Source organism: Tripterygium wilfordii, chromosome 8 (genome assembly GCF_013401445.1).
Source record: "Tripterygium wilfordii isolate XIE 37 chromosome 8, ASM1340144v1, whole genome shotgun sequence".
NCBI classification, from domain to species: domain Eukaryota; kingdom Viridiplantae; phylum Streptophyta; class Magnoliopsida; order Celastrales; family Celastraceae; genus Tripterygium; species Tripterygium wilfordii.
In genome coordinates, this window is record NC_052239.1 from 11,060,293 (window position 1) to 11,074,746 (window position 14,454).

At 35.9% G+C, this 14,454-nt stretch overlaps 2 protein-coding genes across 2 annotated transcripts; one reads left to right on the top strand and one right to left on the bottom strand.

The window, feature by feature from the left end:
* The first annotated feature begins 4,365 nt into the window (after positions 1 to 4,365).
* LOC120003643 lies at positions 4,366 to 5,256 on the top strand. Its single transcript, XM_038852657.1, has one exon. The coding sequence runs from the start codon at positions 4,366 to 4,368 to the stop codon at positions 5,254 to 5,256; it is 891 nt and encodes a 296-aa protein (XP_038708585.1).
* A 5,547-nt stretch (positions 5,257 to 10,803) lies between these two features.
* LOC120003354 (probable purine permease 11) lies at positions 10,804 to 13,213 on the bottom strand. Its single transcript, XM_038852307.1, has 2 exons — positions 12,991 to 13,213; positions 10,804 to 12,190 (listed from the first exon to the last, which is right to left on the bottom strand). The coding sequence occupies exons 1-2, from the start codon at positions 12,995 to 12,997 to the stop codon at positions 11,103 to 11,105; spliced, it is 1,095 nt and encodes a 364-aa protein (XP_038708235.1). The 5' UTR covers positions 12,998 to 13,213; the 3' UTR covers positions 10,804 to 11,102.
* Positions 13,214 to 14,454: the final 1,241 nt, after the last annotated feature.

Below are 14,454 nucleotides of genomic sequence, written 5' to 3' on the forward strand. Positions count from 1 at the left end.
TATTTATTAAATAATAGTATTTTCAATTTAACAAAGTGTACGGTAATATTTTAAACATATTTCTAAATAGTTTATTTAATGCGAATACATTTACTAAATAATAGTATTTTATAACGTGTAGGGTGATATTTTAAACATATTTTTAAATAGTTTATTTAATGCGAATATATTTACTCAATAATAGTATTTTATACTATACAAAGTAGAGGATAACAAAGTCTTTTAACCATTATTATCACTCATATTCCTATATGAATTTCTTAATCAACCAAATATAATAATTCAAAAAATTAATGTTTCTATTCTCACATTGGTTCCCATTCCTATTCTCGTTCTCATTTTCATAGGCAACCAAAAATATTGTAGAAGTTATCCAATGTTTTTTCTTTTCTTTTCTTTTTTCAATGCGACTCCAAAGAAATTGAATTTGATTATTTCTAATGATAAGAATAATTATGTTCCAGTAAATGTTATGTGATGTTTACTATTCCAATTTTTAAGGAAAATGTTGAACAGGGGCAACCAACGTAGCGTAGCAAACTTCCCTTTCGGCGTGACCATAGAAGTACCAATTCGTTGTGGAATGATCAGTTTGAGCCATAACTACTATCCAAATGACAAATTCGTCACCACATCTTCCATAGCTTCTGCTTGATGTTCCTTTCACATGATAAATTGTGTTAGTTCTAGGCAGCTGATGCCTTTGACAAACGAGTGCTAACTAAATAGGGTCATTTTCAAGTACCAATAAATGTCAAAGGCCACCATCAATTGAGATCCTTTACAATTTTGGTTCTCTGTGTAGGGAAGTTTCTGCACATTTCTCCTTCAGCTGATGTTTCATTCACACAATCTTCTCTTCCTTTTCTTGATAAGTACTCGGACTCTTTGTTATAATTGTCAAGAACTTCAACCAGACCTGTTAAAGACAAAACAATCAGAAGAACTTTTATACTAAAACTAGTTTAATTCGCAGGATCATGCACCCTAGTGACGGGAAAAAGTGCAACGGATTGCATCCAGTTTATTCTTCAAATAAACAACTCGCACACCCCTTTTCACAAAAAAAATCAATACACCAAGGATTATGCTTAGATTTATTGGATTTGTTGTTAAAATATCGGTAATAAACCCGAAACTCCCAGCGTATGGCGAGTGACGTGACCACGAAAAGGAAAGAATCGATTACATTTTCATATGATCAAATCAAAGCAGGTTATGAGGGGGAAAAAAGAAGTCTATTTGATCAATCAATCAATCAAGTGAATACAACTATACCCACTACGAAACTAGTGGAAACTGTGGATTATGATCAATATAAACAGTACAATGGTAAGACTTAAGAGAGATCCAATTATCAGAACTGTCCAATATTTGATAAATAATATGTCATCATTTATTGTATCTAATATGTCAACCCTGCTAATCCAAACTCAAGGAAAGAATCTCATACATCACCACTATATTATATATGAACAGAAAAAGGGAGAGAGAGTTGACTGGATTAAACTATTGTTTCATTCAGAAATCATGGCAAAAACATTCTCAATTTGCTACAGTAATCCAAACTACACGAGAAAGTTGTGTTTAGAAATAATGCAGACAACAATATATAATAAGTAGATCGATAATAGCTTGTAGACGTATTCATACAATTAATAAAAAAAAATATAATCTTGCTCTGTGGAGAACTTTCGTGGACACCAAGTGTTCAAAATTCAAATCCATTGTTAAACGTAATATACACATAATAAATACATACATACATACATATATATACATATATATATATCTAGATTTTACAATCACAAATTGCAGATGTGAATGTGATGTGTCAAACTGCTGAATATGTCAAACTACGAAAAGCACTACAATAGCGGCTGGAGATTTAATATACAAATATTATAGGAGAAAAAAAAAAAGGGTTTTGATTATTGGGGAATAGTCCCTGTAATTTGAACATAATAGTTAAATTCTGAACTAAAACTAAGAATTTCATAGTTCTCTCCGGGAAAAAAAAAATGATATACGTTTTAAATTCCATAAATGAATCTTCAGATTTCTTCTTCTATTGCATTTTGTTAAAGTTTTAAAAGTTCGCAATGAAACATGATCATAAGCTCATAGCAATAACACCAACAAAATTATGAAAAACAAGTAAAAGGTAATATCAATGTTTTGCCATCCTGTTCTAGTCACTCCTTACTTTGACCTGATCCAAACATCTTACTGATAGAAAGAGACGTGAATTTTAGTTCACGCAATCAGCACAGTACGACTACTTGCTCGTTGAGTTTTATTCTAATTGATTAAAGATTTATATTATCAAGTGGTTAACTATGACCAAAATCCAATTCTCAAAGCAATTTTTTCAGAAAACCACAAAAAAAAAGGGGGGAAGAACTAAGGGAAATCAAAGGTCATAACAGAGACAAAGGGAAGCATACAAAAACTTAGCACTCAACAAATACACATTCAAAATCCCAATATAGTTCCAAATACACTTGATGACAAAACAAGATTTATTATCAATACACATCGCAATTATAATGTCCAATGTAAAAACGATAATGATAGCGATGGCACCATCTGTTTTTCCCCTTTCTGATCTCTCTTTTCATCTTCATAATTAATATTATCTACAGTAGTAAGTCTTGAAGACCACCATGGACATCCAACCCAAAGGAGTTTCTTCTAATTTTTCAACTGTTACTTCCATAATGAATATGATATTGTGTGCTCATGAACATATAAAGCAAGGAAGCACCGAAGCAGGGCATGGGGAGCAAATGTGCTGGTACTTAAGATGGCATTCAATACATGGTGGCCAAGTCCTTTCCATTATAGTTGACACAGCAAACCCTTTAGGATGGGTGGTTCAAAGTAGTATTTGTCTATTCTATCACACCTTTTTTAGGATAGTAGTGGCGCACTTAGAAACTGTAAGCTAAAGTCACTGGTCGCCCTATCATCACCTATAATGTCATCATTCAAGTGGTGAAAACTAATCCAGAGTCAAAAAAAGGAGGTAAGATAAAGAATCTTAATACTATTACTGCATCCAAATCCTCAAATTAGTACCTGTGGGAGCATGCCCAGCTAAGGTATTGGGCGCTTTGGACACTGACTTGCATCGTTGCATGTATTCCCGCCTCCCCCACTTAAATCTATGACCTGGATTGAGTACCCAAATAACCAACTAGACTAGATGTATAGTGAGAATGATTTAAAACCTTATGCCTGTCGAAATATCATAAAAATATACACCAAAAATAAAAGCTAGCAATCCACAAAAGATCTGATAGAATAGGGTAAGGTCCAACCGACCATGGGATGGGAAAGAAAATGACATAAATGAATGGGTCCTTAAAATAGAAGGGGTGCAACACAAGTACAAGTTCAATCCCAAAACCCAAGCCAAGCCCAATACAGAAACACCCCCACAAGGCCACACTTGGCCATAGCCGTTGTGCATCTTTTTCCAAATAGACAAGCAGCCGTGTGGTTAAAAGGCCAATTGGTTCTAGCCAACCTAGATTGTGACACCTCATTTTTGTCCAATCCTAAGTTCCTAACCGACTTGCTTCCCACACGCACCTTCAAATTGTCTTGGGTTGTGACGGCTGTCAACCCAATAATTAATTAAAGTATCAACCATAAAGTAAACGAGAAAAATTATTAATTTAAAAAAAGAGTTGTTTAAAAAGTGACCAATTTTGAACCAAATATTTATTGGATTGGATTAGCTCATCATTAAAACCCGGCTAAGAATAAGATAATGCAGTCAACACCATTAAAAAAACCAATCCTTCTACCGTTTCTAACCTTCAAAAACCATAAAAAAAAACAGTATTTTCCTATATCTCTCATTAAAAAGTTAAATTTTTTTACCATATATCCTATCAATGTACAAAACCCATGTAAATAATGACTGCAAATCGTGTTTATATGTCCAATATATTTGTGTTTTTAGAATCTATTCTCAATAAAGATATCAGTCTCGTTCCCACATATATATATACACTCCTAACTTTGTCTTTCTTAACGCGAAACCAAGAAGAAGACAAAGGCCAGCCTTTGTTTTCCTCATCAGATCTCTTCCACCAAGAAAAGGAGAGCCAAACCCGGTAATGTCACGGCTGAAGACACAGTCACAATAGCATACAACATATACATCCACAAGGGCAGAACATATACAGAGATATATATATACATATATATCTAGAGAGAGATAGAGAGAGAGAGACTCAAGCAGGAAGTTTATAGTTGCAGTGAAAATAAATGATGTGTAAGAAGCACCCAACCGACCTGAGTGGCACCGTGGGCGTCTGCGCCTCGTGTCTCCGCGAGCGGCTGTTCGAGCTCATGGCCGCACAAGCCCAAGCCCAAGCCCAGCTGCACCAGCACGGCCAATTGGCGCACCAGGCCCATCCACGCGGGTCCGCGGCTGAATCACACAGGAAGTCCGACGCCGAACCCCCGCCTCTGCTATTCCCTCGCTCCGTCTCTCCTTACGTTACTCGCCGGAAATCTGACCACACCACCACTACAAACTGGGATAATCACTTCGATCTCCGATTCTACAGTACTCCTCAGGCGGGGCCCACCTACAACACCGTCAATGGAGTCCCCACTTCGATCACGACGTCCAGATCTTTTACCAAGCACGGCAGATTCTCTCTTCTCTCTAGACTATTTAGGTCCAGGACCGAGAAGTTCGATCCGGATCCGAACAGAAATTCGAATTCCAGAGACTCGTGCGAAGCTTCGTCGTCCTTACCGTCTTTGTTCGCAAATATTTTCAGCGCTCGACGGAAGAAGAAATCGAGGTTCGCAGTGGAGGATTCTTCCACTACCGGATGCCGCAGACCTCGAAGGAGAGCCGATCGGGGAATGTCGCCCGCGGGAGGATTAGAAACCGGTTGTGACGATTCCGATCGTTGTCCTTCAGGCAGTGGAGACTCTGAAGAGTCGTCTCAAGTACGAAGAACGCCGGTAGGAGGGCCATCGGCGGCACGGAGAGGGAAGCCAGGGCACGGCCGGAACGTGTCGACGGGGATGGTATTTTGCTTGAGTCCGCTAGTGAGGGCGAGCCCGAGCAGACAATGGAACCAGAAGGGAGGTTTGCCCCCGGATATAGGACATCCCACCGACGTTCGAGTTCCGGCGAATCCCCATATTGCAAATGCGGCAGCGTATTGCGCGAACCGGTCGAGGAAATTGGCGGATTTCGGCAGAGGCAATCACAACCGTTAACGGGCATTTTGGCTGCGGTGGTGATGTTGACTATATTGATGTACGGTTTTGCCCTTCCTTATTTTCTCCCAAATTTTCATTTTTTTAGGCTGTTTATGTCTTTTTTATAAATTAAATTACAGATTCCTCAGTGAAAAATATTCATGATTATATAGTATATATATAAAAAATGGTTATTTTCATTTAAAATATATAAAAAAATATAAGTTTATTTATTTGTGCACAAAAATGTAGTAGCTCTTATGCCTTGTATTTTTGCTGAGCTGTTGTTGATAAGAGATGATTATATTATTGTCAACTATATTTTTATCTGACAACCACGAGTAATTCATATAGAATTCATGTGTGTAGTATCTCATAGAGATCTTGATTTCGAACCTCCCATTCCTTTTCCTATATTTTTTTAAAAAAACTATATTTTTCTTTATTTTAGTTTTTTTCTTTTGCTTTTTTGAAGTTTTCTTTGATAATTTGAAACAACAAAAGAGACTTTTACGCTTGAATATAATTGTCAGAAAAAGAAATGTCAATGTCTGCCCACCCAAAAATTATTATTTGATGGATAGTTATGGTGGTTCATGTTATTTTAGTAGTGGGAGGCGTTTAAATATATATATATTTAGTACAAATACAATATACAACACATCATCAGATCAAGCCTAGAAAAGTACAGATGTCAACAATTCTCACATAGAGGGCATAAACCAAACTCACGCAGGAACCGACTAAGCCCACACATCTCCTTATAAATATTCAGAATGATGTGAGACTAAAACCCATGTTATAAAGTCAATGACATGTAAAGTCATTATCACTCAACCCATGGGTCAATTGCATATATATTTATTTAAAAAGGCGTAATGTCATTGTTGACTTTATGTTAATGACTATATTAGATTACCTCAAATTTCTTTAGTTATAAAATATCACAACTAATAGGAATTAGAAGATTACTTTAGCATTTAATTATTGGTCAAAATATAGGATATATGAAATGAACATTTTTTACAAGTTAAAATGTTCTAATAATAATAATAATAATACACTTTTTGGGGAAAAAAAAAGAGATGTGAGAACTACAAATTTAACTTTTTTAAAGTAGAAATGATTCATCTAAAACCAATTGATTACACCAAAGAACTCCAATCATTTGGCCGAGTTGATTCTTGATATCTCATGTAAATCCACTAATCATAGGTTCAAAATCTATCACCAATAATCTGAGACCACATCCCTTGTTAAAATATCAGTGACTTACCCTAATTCCCTATAAGAAACTTTTGAGAATGCGGTGTGCAGGTTCGGGGGTTTATTCCATCGAGGTGGATCCAAATGATAATACCTAAATATGATTTGAAATTGATATCTAAACCTTAATATTATAATATTTTGGGGTAAGGGTGAAAATGATCATTTTGTATATGAATTTAGCCGACCGATTGATCGGTTATTTCGATTTTTGGTTATCGACGGATTCTTTAAAGAAATATGTAATTATTTTTGAAAATAATCGACTGATCGATTCGGTTATATTAGTAATTTTTGTACAACTATGGTTTGGAGTGCTAAACACTAAAATTCCTACTCCAAATTTACGCTAGAAGCATAATCTCATTTGAACTCTTTATTACATGAATTGCAAATTAAAAAACAAAGTGGAGCATATCATCATCATATGCATATCCTCTGTTTTTGAATTGCAAATTTGGGGCTATAAAGCAAAGAGAGTCGGTGGGTTCCACGTGTCCAGTTAAGCACTAGGTTGCACCAAAATGTTCACCCCACTTTGGTGTTGGTGGAAGTGGGTGGATCCCACAACATTTACACCATTAATTAATGGCATCACAATTCACACCACACACATTTTAATAAAATCAAATGTAAATTGTCAGTAAATTTGCATCACCCCCTTATTGGCGGGATGGGGGGAGCTGGAATTGCGGTCAACTGAAAATTTTAGAATTTTTTAAATCTTAACCGTTGGTTCAATCTCTTGGCCCCCTAACTTACACGTTGCACCTCCTATATCCCTCTCTTCTCCGCAACACCTCCGTTCTCAGTCTAGCTCAGAAAACCAGACAATGGATCCGAATAAGAAGAATTAGAGTTTTAATCTCTCCAGCACACCTCTCTTTTTCTTGATAAATCTGAATATGTGAAGTTAAAAGACAAAAATTACAACAAAGGCCAACTCCAAAAGACAAAAGAGTGGCTACAAACCCATAAAAAGCCCGCAAAGGGGAGCCATAGACTCAAAAGCCTTAACCAGCATAATCACTAGAAAAAGAACAAAAACACATCTAGCAAAAACCAAAATCACTCGAGGATAAGAAATCCGAGGTTACCCTTTTAGCCTAATCATCATCAAGTTTTGAATCATCGAAGGCACAGTTATTACACGAGGTAATATATTCTTCTCAAGGGTTTGGTCCATCACCGGAAAATTACCGGACGCTAGATCTAAAAGATTGATTCAAGACAGTGAAGCTTTGAGAACCTGATGGTGTTGCAGAGGAGAGAAGACGAAAAAAGGGCAAAAAATTAATTTTGTCATGTTGAGATATGTCCACCCTTAACCATCAGATTAAACCAACGGTTAAGATTTAAAAAATTCTAAAATTTTCGGTTGACCACAATTCCAGCTCCCCCATCCCCTTATTGGCTGGGCCCCACAAGGGGTTGAATAAGGTGGGGCCCTTGATCATAGAGACATGACCAAATCTTCTTTATTAACGGTCAGAAAAGGCAGGTCGTATTTATATGAATCCTTAAAACATGTGATCCACGACATAGGGAAAAAAAAAGAAAAGAAGGTCTTAGGGCAATGTTCCAAGTACTGTCGTGTCCCTTTAATTTTGTTTTGGTGTCAAGCTTCAAGCTTGTTTGATTTAAAGCCAATTTTATTTTTCATTTTCTTGAAGTATTATAATTAATTGAGACTAATAGAAAAAAAAAAGAAAGAAGGGAAGGGGCATATATGAATCCAATAGTTATGTTCTTTGTCTTTTATTTTGATGAACAGGGGCTTATTTGAATTCAAATTTGCATTAGTGATTATATATATATATATGGAGGAATTCTTTTATGAGATTCTAAAATGGGGTTTTAAAATGAGGTTTTAACTTTTAGGATTAGGCTAAAAATATTTTTTAAAATTTGGAAAAAAGATATTAGTTTTTTTGGTCGGTTTGTATGAACCCAATGATATATTTTATGGACGAAATAAAAATCAAATGCAACAAAAAAAAAGTTATGAAATGTTTCTTGTTAATATCTAACGATTCAGAATTGTCATGCACTTTTTATGTTGAATTTGATTTTTGTTTCAAACAAAAAATATATCGTTGGATTCGTAAGACCGATCAAAATATAAATATTTTCTTTTCAAATATTTTCAAAAAAAATTTGGAACCCTAAAAATTAAAACCTCGTAGGAAAATTCCTCTATATATATATGCCTGCATGTATGCATGTATAGAAGAGACCAAGACTATTGGATTAAAGAGTTTTTCATATATATAGATTGGTTGAATGTCCTTCAATGTACTTCAACAATATTTCACATTTGTGTAAAAGGTCAAAGAAGTTAGGGTCAAAGAAGAAAGTCCTAGCAAAATAAAAGGTGTTAATTGTCTTTACTTATGTAGCTTTCACTTGTCATGTGACATTAAATTTTCGATATTGACTGTGGAATTTTCAATTTATAATAATTAACGCTGCTGACTTTTTCTTTTCCTCTATTTGTGCATTCTAATTTCTAATGCAATTGGCATGCACGAGTACGGTGTAAGCGGTTGATTAAAGCCAGTTTGTTTCATTTTTTGATATGAATTTAATTGGCAAATCAATCAGTTATTAACGATTATTTCAAACGGTTAATGATCTATTCTAAATAATTTTTTTTTAAATAACCGACCAATTGATCGATTTGACGATTCGAATCAATTTATACAATTTTTTAACACCACTAACGCAGATAATGCCTCTACAGTTTGCAGCTGGTGAATCAAACCATCTAGTGGCTGCATGTAACATCACCTTCCCCTCTTGATTGCTTTTAATAATGGACAAAGCCATTTATATCTGGTTGGGTGATTAATCCATTGCAATTTCAAACTTAAACTTTTAGGGGCCTAAATTACAGGTTGTCAGGCTCACGTAAACAAAAGTTTACCAATTGATGACAGGATAAGTTGGATCAAAGTCCAACGCGTAACCATAAATATATTAATATCAGTGAGAATCGAACTTAGGACCTCCCGATTATTTACGATTCGACCCCAAAAGGCAAATGACGAATCCCTAACTCATCATGTGGAACATGACAAGTGAGAGAGAATAATATAATTATTTTCCTCAATTAAGGAAAAACATGCAAGAACAGATAACATGGAGGTCACTCTGGAATGTCATGTTACTTTCATTTTTATTGCATATGAAATTTAAAAATGTTTGGAATTAATGGTATCTTGACCTGGCAATTAGAATTGGTTATGGAACTCTTGAATCATTTAATATTTGTGATGGGTGGTACAAGGACCTAAGAGAGAGCCAGTCTGGAGAGGGAATCATCAAAGCATTGCCAGTATGACTAAGCAACCCCAAATTGATGTCTTTGACAAATCCAACCTCATTGACAAGCTTGAGTCTCTGAATCAACATTGCAGAAGTAACTTGGCACCTTCTTTTAATTCATCAGAGAATTTGTGATGACAAATTCTTTGGGTACGTACGTTCTCCCGTCCCACACGCAACAGGTAGTTATTGGACTAATCACTTGGCGTTATCCTAATTGGTTATCCCCGGAGTTAGGGTGTACGATCCTCAAGGTTGGGAGTGCAAACCAACCAACTAAGATATTTTCTTATGGAATCCTAGTTCCGTGGGCTTGTCCCACTTTCAGGTCCCTACTCGCATAGGCTTCGGCCCATTTTCACCTGTCACTAGTGTGGTGCGAACTAATATGATGGCCCGAGATTTATGCCCACTCAAAGCTGTCTGATTGACATATTGAATGGGGTGGTTACTCGGTTACAAAAGAAAAATTTTCCTGTACTGGCTGGTGAACCCAAGAGCATGGCAAACATGCATATCACAATTCACAAAACCACCATTACAGGTGTTACCCAAACTCTGTTGAAACTATTTTGTGCATTCAAAAAAGTTTAAAAGATAATTGAAAGTCATCTCACTTTACAGGCTCATACCAGTAAAGCAAGAGTCATGTGTGTATCTTTAACTGGGGAAAAATATCTTAACCATCAACAGTCATCAATAGCAGTCAAATCTAGAGATGGAACTATAACTTTTTTTACTTCAAGAAGAGATGACAGAACCCTTTTTCTTACTACACTTCTACAACTTCCATTGGTACAAACCTGGCTTCCATATATATATGACTATGCACCATGAAAAAGATATAAGCCCTTTAAGACATGGGCTTTAGGCCAGTGGCAATCCCCTTCAATGGGCCTTAAAAAGAGAAAAAGGGAAGGAAAAAAAACTGACATAACTTCTGTACCATAATCTTTCACAACTCCACCATTCTTATCAGCAAAAAACACTGAAAAAAAATCTAATCATTGGGGAAAGTACTACAAAATTGAATAAAATTGCAGATGCATATGTATGTGTGTGAATACCATTCTAATCACAGGCTTCCCAGGAACCCACTGAAATATCATTCATGCAAAACAAATCCATCAATGACAATTGCACCGGTTGTACTTGCTTAAAATAGAAATCAATGCAAAATGAACAAAACTTCCATAAAGGGATCAGTGATAGTAGAAGAAAGAAGTGATAAAAGATGATCCAGCGATATTCCTTTCGGCTAATCAGTGTATTCAGCAGAAAGAATCATTATGGGTTTGATCGCCATCACTTAGCGTTTTTCTCACCTTAGAATCATCAAGGTAATTCTGATAAATATAAGAAGCGAAACCCCAAATCGCCATGAGCATAGCGATTACCTTCACGCCATTCATTTTGTCATGGAAAACAATCACGGCAGCAATGGGACTCACAGCCAATGCAACAGTACTGATTACGTTTGAGAAGAGGGAAGACACCACAAAAATCAAGCCTACAACACCAACAGAACAAACCTGCCAAGTTACTGCTGTCCAAACTAAAGTCATCACATATGAAACTCTGCCCTTTTGAAAGTTTGCCATTTCCACAGGCAAAGTATTCCAATCACCGCTTGCAAAGAGGCCCACAACTGAAACCACAGTTGCAACAAGTGATGTATATATTTGCATTTCCAAAACCACGGAGAACGTTTCCCTTTTCAAGACCTTCTCAAAGGAAAACTGCATCAATGAAAGCAAAAGAGAGTATAGTGCTGAAGCACCAATGGTAGAAATGAAGCCGACAATGTAATGCCACTTTGAAACTCCAGATGGTTCTCCAGAGTCATCATTGACAGCGATGAGAGCAGCAGATAATGAGAGGGCAATCACAGAGTTAAATATTAAAGCAGTGAACTTCTGGGAGTTGATGAAATATGAGAACACAGCATTAAAAGCTAATTGTGTTGCACAAAGTAGGGAATAGGTAGATGCTGAGAGGTAAGACAGCCCGACTGAATATAACAAGTTGTCACCAGCTATCATAGCTCCCAGAAGGAAGTATATCAATGCAAGGACAGCATTAGAGGTCGAGGGGGATGAAGATTCCCTGGATGAAGAAAGAAGGAAGAGTGGCATGTAAAGAATTGGGAAAGCAGCAGTCTGGACTAGGGTGGCCATCCATTTACTATTTCCACCCTGGTCATAATAAAATCTGCCCAGAAGAACAGCAGCAGACTGTCCTGCAACTAAGAAGAAGATATTGATTCCAACAAGAAGCCACCATTGCCAACGCTTGAGCTTAATCAGTGGTGATTGCACTGTTAACGTTGCTTCCCTGGTCAAAATGGGTTCTTCATTATCTACATTCCCATTCAACACAAAGATATGAGTTCCATTTGATCACTGCAAACTACTACTGGAAAAAAGTGTTGCCAAAAATGAATAACAGAAATCACAGAATAATTTAATTATTGAAACACATATTTATTTTCTCTCATTTATTGCTTTTAAGCTAACATCCACATTGTCCATATACATACATGAAGTCGCAAAATAATGAGTGAGACAAATAGGAGGAACACAAAATGGGTTCAAATGATGAAACCAAAATCCGAGAAACTTTATCAAATTTCGCACTTAGCTCCACCAGTCCCTTTGAGGTAAAGATTTGTGGTGGCACAGAACTTTTGACATATGAAACCAAAGCATTCGTACAGGCCCTCATCACTTAAATTCATAGAGAAAAATTTTGATCTTAAATTCATTGCCCAAAAAGAGAATAGAATCATTTATGAGGGGAATCAGAAAACATACCAAAATCCCAGCCTATAATCACATAATACAAAGCAAATTCGCAGAAACAATCATAAATATCCAACATAACTAAGGCGAGATTTAAAATTCGTGGGCATGTCTTGTTCAGAATGAAACCCAAAACATGTGAAGCACCCACGCGTTCAAACACCGCATAAATTGATCAGCAGAGTCTTTCATTGAGTTGCATTCGCTTACCAGATTACAGAACTAGAATTAACAAATTCATAAACCTCCATCAAGTATAATTGAAAAGGGAAAAAATAAAACCCAGCTCAGAAATCTCTAGTTTGATCGAAAAATTCCCAAAATGAAGAACAACGAAGGCATAGAGATTAAAAGAGACCTGTCATGCTGTCGTTCAGAGTCACGGTCACAGCAGGGACTCAAGGATGATATCGAGCAATTTTGAACAGAGAATAAGATTCTCTTAAAACCTTTTCGGGGATTCCCCGTATCGTTTATGAGAAATATATCGCAGTAAAACGATTCGATGTGTGTATTGTACTTGCGGTGCCAGATTGTTCCAATCACGGGCTTCTAAATCATGGAGGCAGAGACGTAGTTCCGTTCAACTGTTCAAGCTTTTTCTTATTTTAATTTATTTATTTTCTGAGAAATATTACGTAGAATTGCCAAATCAGCAAAATTCACCAGAAAATCGGGAGCTCCGCTGACCGAAGAGTTTAAGGACAATGCTAGAGACCCCCAAAATATCACCCCCAAAAGTCCCCCAAATCTATGTGTCATCAAAATAGCCATTGATTAAAAACACACATGTAGGGCCCACTTCACATCCAACATTTCACATTAAATGGGGGTCTTTTGGGGGTAACTTTTTGGGGGTCTCAAGCATTATTCAGAGTTTAATTGCATCAAATTGAAAAGTTGTGTGACCAAAATCACAAAATCAAAGGGTCTAATTGCATTAAATTGAAAAATTGAGAGAACAAAATCATAAAATTGGACTTTATTGGGTATTAAATTCGAGTAAATATTATTTTTGGTCACTGACATTTAGGGCATGTTACCACTAAGTCACTTACTTTCCAAACATTGCAAATTTTCGTTTCATAATCAATTTCTCTGAAGTCTCAATCAGTGCATTGACCTGTCCCATTGACCAAACATAAACTTTATTTATTTTTTGATAAATATATGTAGAATTGCGAGATCAACAAAATTTTTTGAGAGCTCCGGTGATCGAATAGTTTAATTGCATCAAATTGAAAAATTGTGTGACCAAAATTGCAAAAGGGAAGGATTTAATTGCATTAAATTGAAAATTTGAGTAACTAAAATCTTGAGATTAGACTTTATAGGGCACTAAATTCTCCCATAGCCTCTTGCCCTCTTTCAAATAGGGCATAAATGGTTTTTTTTTGACATAAATTTAACTGATCAATTGGTTGGTTATCGATAATTATTTTGGTTATTTAAAGAAATATGTAAAAAAAATTTAAAAATAACCAACCAATTGATCGAAATTTTGATTGACTTGGTTTCAACGATTTTTTAAATACCCCACTTTCAAGAAAGAAATGAATATTTTTTTAAAAAAAATATTTCTAACCACCATTAATGAGGATAGAAGGTACTATTCCATCATAGCCCTTTCATATACATATATGATATTCAAGCTACCATTCTAACAAAAAACTTATAAAAAGATAGGAGGAAAAAACTTGATAACTCATTGGTGCAAAGATCTGCAGGACCACAAAAGAACGTAATAAGTAAGAGTAAGACAGGCTAGAGCCTAACCATTGCAACATTGTCCTTTGTAAAAAATTATATGCCCCATAAAAAT

Bases quoted from the DNA above. Each gene is read 5' to 3' on its own strand.
- LOC120003643 (XM_038852657.1), top strand. From the start codon at position 4,366: ATGGCCGCACAAGCCCAAGCCCAAGCCCAGCTGCACCAGCACGGCCAA.